This window comes from Coturnix japonica, chromosome 1 (assembly GCF_054131305.1).
Source record: "Coturnix japonica strain WE chromosome 1, WE-NBRP24, whole genome shotgun sequence".
NCBI classification, from domain to species: Eukaryota; Metazoa; Chordata; class Aves; order Galliformes; family Phasianidae; genus Coturnix; species Coturnix japonica.
In genome coordinates this window covers 112,350,817-112,362,046 of record NC_140663.1, presented here as the reverse complement: position 1 = coordinate 112,362,046, position 11,230 = coordinate 112,350,817, and the positions used below count along the sequence as shown (strand labels likewise).

Genomic DNA, 11,230 nt, shown 5'->3' with positions numbered 1-11,230 from the left:
TTGTTAGTTAGTGTAGCATGGTTAGGTTGTGGTTGGACTTGATGTTCTATAAGGTCTTTTCGAGCCTGAGATATTCTATGATTCTATGATTTTTCAAGAAGAGAAGAATCAAGGAGTTAACTGAAATATATGAGCATTTGGTTTTGTTCAAAGAAACGATTGCTTTCTCAGTAAATAATGTGTATTTCCAGTTCCATAACTCTACGATAGTGGATGTCTGTTGAGGACATATAGATTTGGTTGGATTTTCTACATTTTGGATTGCACAATAATTCACATCAGATAGTTGGAGTTCACTGTTTGCAATGGATTACCTGTTAGTAGGTGAGACAAATAGATCTTTAGTCATCTTAAGGTTATTTGGAAGATTGTCTTCAGGTACCTGGAGAGTTCACATGTAAATAAATTGAAATTCTGACCATAAATACTGTGAAAATTGACACATTCATAGGCATCACTTTCAACTTCTCAAGAAAATGCTATGTAAGATCTACAGATTTGCTGTGCAGATGATATTTCATCAGCATTTAGAGTACAAAAATGTCTTTTTCTTGAGTCTGCTCCTAATTTTAGGTTGGCAGGGTTAATTCTGAGATAGTGCAACATTAACTAGTGAGTGGCTAATATCTTTTAAAAAATAATTCCTGCTCCTGTCTTTGTTTCATATACATATTAACAGCTGCCATACAATTTTTTTCAGTTTTTAAAGCAGTAAAAGCTGAACACTCCAATTTTTCCAAAGTGTATTCCTTTATAAATATGCAGATTCTGGAATGTTGTTAGGATACACAACCACAACCAGACAGATGACTGTAAAGGAGGCATTAACTACCAGGCTATAAAATGTAACGGTGGAAAGGACTGAAGCCTTGGCATAAGCAGGCACTATGGAAAGCACTTGAAAAAGCAGTGTTGTTTTTTGTTTGTTTGTTTGTTTGTTTCTTAATTTACAAGTGCTTTGAAACAAACCTAGTTAACAAGCCGAATACTTACAACGTCTGAAAGCTCCAATGAAGCTCCAATTGACTTTAATTTGGCTCATACTTTGGCAGGAAAGGAGAAAAGCCTGGGAGAAATGACCTTTGCTTATTCCCTAGAGTGTAAACAATTGAGAGATAGATATGAACAGATCCACGTTCTCTGTTGGAGCATTTTCTCCTCTTGGTACATACTGTGTAATGAATGTATAACTCATACTGGCGTCAATAGTAATTATGCACATGTACTGAGAGGGAACAAAAGTTTTAAACTCGGGCCTTTCATAAAATCTTATTACCATTGCTCCATAGGCCACTGTTCAATACAGTGAGTTAATAAGCATTAGTTAAATTCCTTTTGGAGATGTAGCAGTAATATGGGTAAAATGTTTAATATGAATTTGTTGCTTAGTTACTTTCTAAAGAGAAAAGAACTTAGATAAAATACATGTTTTGTGATAGTTTTTCGTTCTGTTTTCTCTTTAATATTCTACATTGTTTTGGCAGTTAATACTACTGGAGGTGAGAAAGGCAGTCAATTTTTAATCATTTGAAATCTGAATATGTATTGTTTTTCATACAAAGAGTAATGTGAAAGAATACAAATATTTATGGTTAAGCATTCCAGTCAGGAAATGTATGGGTAATCTTCATTTTACAACACGATGTATAATACATTATGTTACCTCCTTTAATTATGTCTTTGTATACCACTTCTCAAATAATTTTTATTCCAACAAGTTTAAATACTGGTTTATGCAATTTTCTCGTACTATGTATTATTCAGTGTATGCTAGGAAGAATTCATGAAAGTCTTTAATATAAATTCACATAGCATGCTGATGTTATTCAAGAAATTTATAAATAAATCACATTTTCTGGAACACCAATAGTCTTTAGATCTCAGAGCCTTACAGAAGAGTTGATCCTAAAGAAAGGTAATTGAGGCAGAGCTCAACAGCAGTTTGATTCCTCCAGGTCAAGGCTTCTGACCTCAGCGCAGGATATATTCCTTTCATAAACAAAGAGATGCTTTAAAATTAAGAACTAATCATAGCTCTAATATTGCTGATGGCTTAGAAAATACATTGCAGATCACCACTAGCCATAAAGAAAACAAATTATGAAGGTGCATACCAATAACAGCCTATGAGTCTGAAGGCAACATGTCTTCTAGGGCCTTTCCCCTGCTTTTCAAGTTAAACAAACTCCATCTCACAGGAATGCTTGTATGCTGCCAGCAGAGTTAACAGCAAGTCACTGGGATGCAGAAGCTGACATCCCTCCCTCTCTGTGTTGTACTGAGGAACCAAACAGGTTGTAAGAGAAGGTAAAAATGTTTTCTTTCCCAGTGTCTAGAACCATGGAGAATACAGAGGAAAGGCATTTATACACCCACACTTTCACATACTTGCTCTTGATACACCTCTCTAGTGAAATTTAGAAGAAAAATAGAAGTAAGAGACGCCTGTAGTGTGAAAATGATAAAAGGGACTTCCCAGAGCACACAGAAATATCTGTTTCATCACATTGCTACCCTACTGCATGCTGCCTGCTTTTGTCACAGCACATTTCTTTGTTACTTGAGAACTTTGCATTGCAAATGCCAAAGGTAGGTGTCCAAATATCACCTGTGACAAAGTGGTTTTATGTTTCTGTTTTTATTATTTTGTTTATTTTCTTTTATTTGTGCATTATTTCAAATACTTCTGTTTTCCTTAACAGTACTGAAAATGGCTACATGTCTGCATTTTAGATGTGCGAGGGGATGGCTAATCAGCACAAACAGGACATAGTGATTATCTAAACCATTCATATTTTGTACTGTGATTGCTTTTATCATGCTCTTCACCAGGCTTATAAAATTAAAAGATCAGTTTAGAGTAACTCTTGCAATCCATTTATAAATAAATTAAGCTTTACAGCTTTCTTCATTCAGCCCGTATGATTATACCGTTCCGGATCTTAGCATCCTTATGCTTCGATCAGATGCCATATTGTATAGTCTATTTAAAAATGTTATTTTGAATGAGCTTGATAAGCATTAAATGGGGTAAAAAATTGTTTTGTTGCGAGCCAGGAAGAATGCATACTTGATTAAATATCAAAGACCAAAATTTACAAAATAATGCCATCAGAACAGAAGCAAATTCAGCCTACAAGCATTAAGAGAAGATATGATTAAACTGATTACGTTGTGCAGCATTACTCATTGCTACTATACAATTCTGCTGCCTGCTGAACTCTCTGTTTTACAGTAGGAGTAACATATTTTGCTCATCAGGCTAACATGTACATCTGGAACAAAATTATTGCTGCAAATAAAATCAAGAACTGTGACAGAACTTTTATGTATCTATATATTGGAAGCAAGTATTCGCTAGATAAATCATCTTAATAGCATGGTTAAACAGTGCTCTTTGCTAGTCATGCTACCAGACATACTGGGACAATACTTTCTTGCCACAAAAAATGGAAATATAAAGTCTGAATGGATGTTCACCAGGCAATGAGTTCAGCCACACAGTTCTAAGAAATGAGTGGTCTGTTGATTTCCTACAAATACTTATCTCTCATAACTGCAGTTAATTCAGACACAGTAGACAAAGGATGTTGGTGGGATTTACTGTATTTACAGTAAACTTGTGTGTATAAATTAATAGATACCAAATGTAAAAATAATTTAGTTTACTGATCTTTCATTTTAGTGACTTAGTAATCTCACTTTGCATATTGTAGAAAAATTGACTGAGGATGTATTCATTCAGGTGAGATTAAAACAAAAATGCATGGGAAGTGTTTTTAGCTGATTTCCTACAGAAGGGATGTCTTAGCGGTGGCAGCTCAAAGCCCAGACACATACAAAGGAACAAAAAGAAAGACAATGGAAAAAATGAGCCCCATGAACTCATTTAACTATACTTTGGGTGTTAGCATATTAACTATGTTATTTGCTGAATTCTGTAAAAAGGCAGATGATGGATAGCAATTCTGGTGACTTTCTCTACAGCCTGGCACAGTGCAGAGGGAGAAATTTACTGCTGGAATGAGATGGAAAAGCCTCTGGCTGCTGAAGTGCCTGCCTCCTACTAAGCCATCAGGTATTTCCAAGTAAAGAGATTCTAACTTCACAAGCAAAGATTTAAAATCCAAGGCACCAGTATGAAGTTTAAGACTGATATTCAGTCATTAGTAGAGTCTGACTGCTGTGGTGGGATGCCTTGAATGATTTCTTGAAGTTTGTGGTATATAATATATATATGTAATTTAAGCTACAAACGACATCTAAGAGCTATCAGTGATTCAGAGTCATAGCTAAGTTTCCAGAAGGAAGTATGAAATGTAGAGAAAGATCAATGTTGTGATGTTTCTGAGTAGTAGTTTTTATTTCTGTTTGGACATCTGCCGGTGAACCCCAGCATGAACTACAAGAGAAGGTCAAAGACTGAATGAGTAGCTCATGTTAACCTTACTTCGTCCTCCTACTCTCTAAGGTAATAAGACCTGGATTGGTCAATGTATGTATAAATATATTTATATCCGTTCTTTTTTCCAATGTTATTCTACTCCAAATACAATGTTGTCATTTTGTTTGTATCAAATGCTCTTGTATATTTTTAAGGCTTCACTGGTACAATGCTAGAAGCAAAGTATCATCAACCACTTAAACAGGCTTTGTAGCATAGAAAGTCCTTGGGAAAAGCAGGAATCTGATGATAATGCCCCCCCCCAAAAAAACCAAAAAACCAAAGCAACAACAAAAACAAACAACAAAAAAAAAATCAGGAAAAAGAAAAAAAGGAGTAAAAAAAAGACAGGAAAAAGAAAAAAAGGAAGAAAAAAGTGCTGAATCTGTTTTAGCTGACTGATAAACGTAAATCCTCATCTAATTACACTGTTGAACTGTCACACCTTAAACATAGGAGAGAACAAGTTTTTGAATGAGACCTGGTGTATTCAAATTCACTACCTTTGCAGTACAAGAAAAATTACACCAGGAACTGATATGGATAGGTTAAGATGGATAGGATAGGATAGGATAGGATAGGATAGGATAGGATAGGATAGGATAGGATAGGATAGGATAGGATAGGATAGGATAGGTCTGACTGCTTTTGGGATGTCTCACAGGTAAAACGCATCTCAATGCCCCCTGAACACTGGCAGGTGTGGGGCATCAGCCACACCTCTAGGAAGCCTGTTCCAGTGTCTAATTGCTCTCAAGCTGAAATATCTTTTAATGCTCAGTCTGATCCTGCCTCAATAGCTCTTTGCTCTTTCCACCCTGCCATCAGTTCCCAGGAGCAGAGTCTGGCACCTCCCTCTTCCCTTCACCAAGGCTCTGAAGGGAGCAGTGATGTCACCTTGCCAGAACCCAATGTCCACAACCTCTCCTCGGAGGTCATGCCTTTAGCCCCATTACCAGCTCTACTGCCATCCTCTGCATGTTTCCAAGGACCTTAACATTCTTTTGGTATTATGGGGAACAGAACTCCACACAATATTCCAGGTAAGCCTCCACCAATGCTCAGTGTGTTCTTGCTGAAGTTCATGCCACTGCTGATGGCTCAAAGCTCCAGAGCATCTAGATCCTTATGTAAGGCCCATTATGTAAAATGTCAGGACATTTTACTAAAGATGCATTCCACTCCTATAATCATACCATTGATAAAAATATTGAACAAAACTGGCCTGAAGAGTGAGACCTGGAGAACACTGCTAGTGACTGGTCACCAGCCAGTTGTAGCCCCATTCACCATCATACTTTGAGCTCTGCCATTCATCCTGTACTTTCCTTAACGGAGTGTGAACCTGTTCATCTCACAGTTGGACAGCTGGTCCAGGTGACTTCTGATTAAATCCAGAAAAATTATATTCACTACCTTCCCTTCTTCCAGCAGGTGATCTTGTTGTGAAAAGGTATAAAATTTGTGTAGAAATATGTTTAACTGTTATGTATCGTGCATACATACCCTTGTATATATATATGTATACACAAACTTTCAGAAAGCAAAAATTCATGTATAGGAAATGTACTCAGTACAAAATTGTATGTATTATACAGAATTCAATTTAAGATAAGGTTACTATAATCTCTTTCCAGCAATCTTTATTATTATTTAAAAGGAAAAATAAAAGGAAAAATAAAGAAAATGTAGTAGAGAACAATCAGAACTTTGGTGGTTTTTTTTTTGTTTTTTGGGGTTTTTTTTTTGTGGTTTTTTGTTGTTGTTGTTGTTGTTGTTTTTGTATTACACTCAGGTAAGTAGTAAGAAAAAAGTCAAAGAAAATACTTCAAGTACATGCAAAAACAAACTGTACTGACAAATGCTTTGTTACATCTGTTAATGTCAGATATAAAAATATTTGAAGTACATAACTTTATTTTGTATTGTACAGCTGAAGACCCAGCTATTGTATTGTCCTAACATAGCTAATGGCATTGCTGCATTTACTGACAAGAGACTTCTTACTAACACAATATTTTTTGATCCTTTACATAATGTATTGTAGCACAGTTCAAAAATCACAGTCCAGTTGTTTTTTTCTCCCTAGTTCATCATGTGGTCATGTTGTATTACCTTCAGGGCTTTTTTGTTTGTTTGTTTTACCTCCAATATAATTGGGCCTGTTACATTTTCTGTACTCCATCTATTTTTTTTATGTTTGTTTGGGAGTATTTTGAAATACACTTGACCTTGTTAACAAGCATCTGACAATTATCATAATCTGACATGCCAAGAGTTGTATTGAATTTTCTCTTCTTATGGACACTAATTGCATATTTGAAGTGATGGATTTTGTTTCTTCAGTGGTGTGCTCCTTGATAAATTATTTATCATAATTTGGGGAAGTAGTGTGATTTTATTTCTCTGAATTTCAAAAAATGCATACACAAGGCAAATATAAATCATGCGCCATCAACTAACTGTTATAAAACTATTTACATGGAAACAGGGCGATTCTGTCCTATTTTCTGATCATCAGTTAGTGCTTAAGAAAATCAGGTAGAATCGAGAGATGACTGAATCAGTTCATGTTTGACATAATATATCATATTTAGTACCCTTATTAATCTTAGGTATCTGCCTGGGGAACTGTAAAGATACATTATTTAGTCTCTTCACTGGAAGAAGAGAATTTCTCTCTCATCTTCCTCCACATCCCCACACCACTTTACTACAAGCCCCCCCACCTCATCCTATACCAGAGCCCATGATTCCCACCCATTTGTCACACTTTCACTGTCAAAAATATGTTGTGAGAGATAACAGATGAGTGAGACTGGAAAGAATTGCATCTGTGCAACAGGACCTACACAGCTCATACACAAACTGCTGCATTTTGATGTCTGTGTTATTTACATCTCCCATTCCTGAACACGAAGGGGACAGGGGAGAGAGCTGTGGACACCCAGGTATATTACCTCCAAATGATTTCCCCTGAACTGCAGAGCTGTAGCTCGTTCCTCACAACTGGCCACACATTTTAAAGACAGCATTTGATTGTGGATGCTTTACAACAGAGAGATTTCAGAGGCTTCCAACAGGAGGAACAATTATGGAAAAAAAATCTAAATAAATGGGCATATGGTGAGGAGAGACTTTTGAAAGAACAACTAAAAGAACTTCTTCATGCTTTCCAATTCATCAAAATGGGTATAGAAAGCAAAGGAATAATTCTGCCAATATAGAAATGGGCATGAAACCTGGAGCCCTCTGGTTAGAAAAAAGTAGCTTGTCTGAGCTCTGAATATTTTAAGAGAGTTATTCGAATGGAAGTTGCAGTTCATAGAATCACAGATTGGTCAGGGTCAGGGGGTATCTCTGTGTCCATCAGGCCCAGCCCCTGCTCCAGCAGGACACCCAGAGCAGGGTGCCAAGCCTGCAGCCAAGGCATCTCCTGGAGATCCCCAAAGAGGAGACTGCAGAGCATGTGCCAGCGCTTCCTGATGTTCAGGAGAAACTTGCTGTATTACAGTTTGCGTCCATTGCCACTTGCCCTGCCAATGGGAGCCACTGAAAAGAGCCTGGCTCCACCCTCCCTGCACCCTTCATTCAGGTATTTACTGACATCGGAAGGATTTTCGTCAGTCTCCTTTTCTCCAGGCTGAGCAGACTGTACCTGAAGTCCATGTCAATAAATCACTGTTTTCATGACCTTATTAAGTTTTGTTTGGCAATTCCATGTAACTGTTGTGCTGATTAACATGTCACTGAAGTCTCTGGGCTCTGAGGGTAATTAGGGATGATGGAGCAGATACCCAAATTCTTCTTATTACATCTCCTATCATGTTTTTACAACCCCCATGGCAATTATAGGCAGGATATTTTAAAGTACTTCCTGCAACCTCTTTTTTTTTTTTTTCCTCCTTTCTTTTTAAGCTCAGAATTGTAGTTATTTAGCATTTCAAACAGCTGTGAAAGTGCAGGAAATGGCTGCTAGCAGCTACATTTTGGAAGAAAGACTTTCAAGAAAATTTTCTCTAGTTAGAAAACTTCTAAAATGTTTAGTTACTTTTTTTTTTTTTTTTCCCGACAAGAAAGGTAATGAACATTTATAGACCTTTAAAAGCATGTAATATCACAAAATCCATGAGATTTCTGCACTGGGAACTGTGCAAGCATTCCTGAGATTCCCCACACTTTTAAGCAGGTGGCAGTGTCGGTTAAAAAGACATCGTTTTTCCTGCAGCAGATAGAAATTGTTGCTCTCCAATCTCTCCATTTATCTTAATGAAAGGTAAGAATATATTGTACTTTTATTAGGTTCCTATCTAGATAAGGATAGAAAAATTTGAAAAGTATGTCTTCGATGACTCAAAACTCTTTTATTGTTTCCAGATGTAGCTTTGTGAGTTTTATTTCTCGGAATGAGAGACTGCAGTAAGATACATAACTCTTCTTTAATGCCGTGCTAGCATGAAGAACTATCTTCCAATGAGGCTGGAGGATGTTGTAGCACTGTAAGTCAGCACCGGTTCCCACAACATTTTCATAGTTTCAATAAATACAGAGTCTGTGTCCCTTCTTCTGTTGGATCTTTTGCTGTTCTACTGACATAGGCTCAGCAGGCAAGGCAATAAAGATTTCATGTAGGTTTGCATGTCTGTACTTTTCTAGTAATTTCTTCTTCCTTTGTTTAGGTGTGCCTAAGATGTGATATCTACCATATGCACCTACGAATACCTAGTGAGGTGTGTTTTTAATCAGACATATCCTATCGTGTTAAGCAAAAACAAACAAAACGTTTTAATAGAGTTTCATTTAATGAACAGTAAGTAGCTTTGATCTCTTGGCAATGTGGGAAAACAACAAATACAGTTCAGAAGAAATTTTTGAACATTACTATAAATGTGGTAAGAATCTCTGTCATTAAGTGGCAGATTTTTTTCCAGGGAGATAAGAGAATGTCTGTGTGCATTAGGGAGGGGAGAAATTTTGTTTGGTTGGTTGGCTTTGGTCTGAATTGGATTTTAGAATATTGAAACAGACTTGATTCTTATTTTCACAAACTTTAGGATTTTCCAACAGGCCAACTAAACCAATATGGAAGCATCCAGCCTCTAGTCAGAGTGACCAGGTGGTGGATGGAGGAGAAACCACGAGCATGGCACAGGGAAGCACTTTGTCCACTTACATTCACGAGATGAGATTCCCCATTTAAAACCATGTTAACAAAACGCTTTAAGGGCTGAGCAGAGTTTCCACTCATTAATATATGTGTTTCAGAGGTGGCAAGCCACACTGTCTTCATTCAAACAACGTGATAACCCACCATCAGTCTGGGTTTAACATGAGGAGCCCTCAGTGAGCAATGAAGGCTGTGGGTAGCGCTGTGTGAAGGGCAAAGGATGGGGACACTGGGGAGCAGGAGGGGACCTGAGGGTCTGTGGAACCTCAGGTAACCATGGCCTTTGTTTCAGCCGCCAATGCTTCAGTTCCTCCCCGCACACACACCCCGTGCCCCCACCCTTCCCACGCACACTCAGGGCGCGCACACATCTACCCACACGCGCGCCTCTCCCCTCCCAGCCATCGGACACCAGGCGCATGCGCAGCGGCGGGCGCGGAGCTGTCCGAGTGCTGAATTTATAGCGCTGTGCGCTCCTACCCGCCTCATTCCAGCACAGGCGCTGGGGTTCCCCGCAGCCCCCGCCGCCCGCTCGCTCCCGCACGGCAGCACCGACACCTCCCTGACCACAGGGGAGTGGAACGAAGCGAGCCAGTAGCCCCACCACCCTTCCTAAATACTACTTTTCAAAGCAAAAGGGGAATAAAACACATCGGCAACAGACTGCTTGCTCTCAACGCTACTCCCCTTTGGGTGACACTCTTTGGGTAGTAGGGTTTTCCCTTCTATCTCTTCCCTTTCTTTTTTTTTTTTTTTTTTTTTTAATCTCTTTTTAATTTTTTTTCTATATTCTTTTTTATTTCTTTTTTTTTTTTTTCCCTTCACCCAATAAAAGCAAGGTGGGGAATAACCAGGTCTGATGCTTTGTCTCTTTTGCGTTGGCTGCTGGAGATGAGCCTAGGCTTGACCTGACCATGATTCCAAGGACTGGCATTTCTTTTTTATCCCCAGTTTGTAGAGATCCAAACCTTCTTTTCCTGATTGTCAAGAAAAATAAATTATTGCTGAATTTGGGAATCTAGGCAGCACCAGCATACTTTCTTCCTGCATCTCTCTGGAATCGTTTCTGGGATATTTTCCAAATCAGCACAGAAAGCAGAAGGAATGAACCGTCAGCTAGTGAAAATTTTGACAACCTTATTTGCATTTTTCTTAGAGACAAACCACTTCAGGTAGGTAACATGGCTCTTTGTATTGATATTTTTTAAAGACTGTAGAAACTGTAACTATAAAGAAACTACGTCACATTAACCTAGTTTGTTTGCTATATTTGAGAGTGTTTTGTGTTCATTCTATATAGACTTTCTTTTTTACACTCAGAGACTCGTTGCTTGGTAACAAACACCAAAAAATATTCAAGTTTGGGTGATCTATTTTTTATTTTCCATTTCTCTGATTCAAATACATGCTTTGTTACTGATTAACAATATAGCTGAAAGCAGTTTCTTCAGTTTTTCTTCCAAATGCTATTTAATCCTTATACTCCCTCCAGAGCTTATGTAGGAAGTTGCTTTGGTTCCCTCCTCTTCAGGCTCTGAAAATGATCAACCAGGTTTGTCAGGGACGTGGTTATTTGAAATTAGAGATCCAGTCTTCTGATTTTGGAAAAATGCTGAATT

The 11,230-nt window shown here is 38.0% G+C and overlaps 1 protein-coding gene across 4 annotated transcripts in view; it reads left to right on the top strand.

Moving 5' to 3' along the window:
• Positions 1–10,015: 10,015 nt before the first annotated feature.
• Positions 10,016–11,230, top strand: part of GLRA2 (glycine receptor alpha 2) — a 119,636-nt gene continuing 118,421 nt past the window's right edge. The window contains exon 1 of one of the 4 annotated variants that reach the window (XM_085550511.1): positions 10,016–10,783. Coding sequence is in view for 2 of the 4 variants with exons in the window: in XM_015886723.3 (XP_015742209.2) it covers positions 10,716–10,783 (68 nt within the window). In the remaining 2 variants the exon portion in view is untranslated. The remainder of the gene's footprint in view (positions 10,784–11,230) is intronic. The other 3 variants (XM_015886723.3, XM_085550517.1, XM_015886733.3) reach the window with 3 other exon arrangements.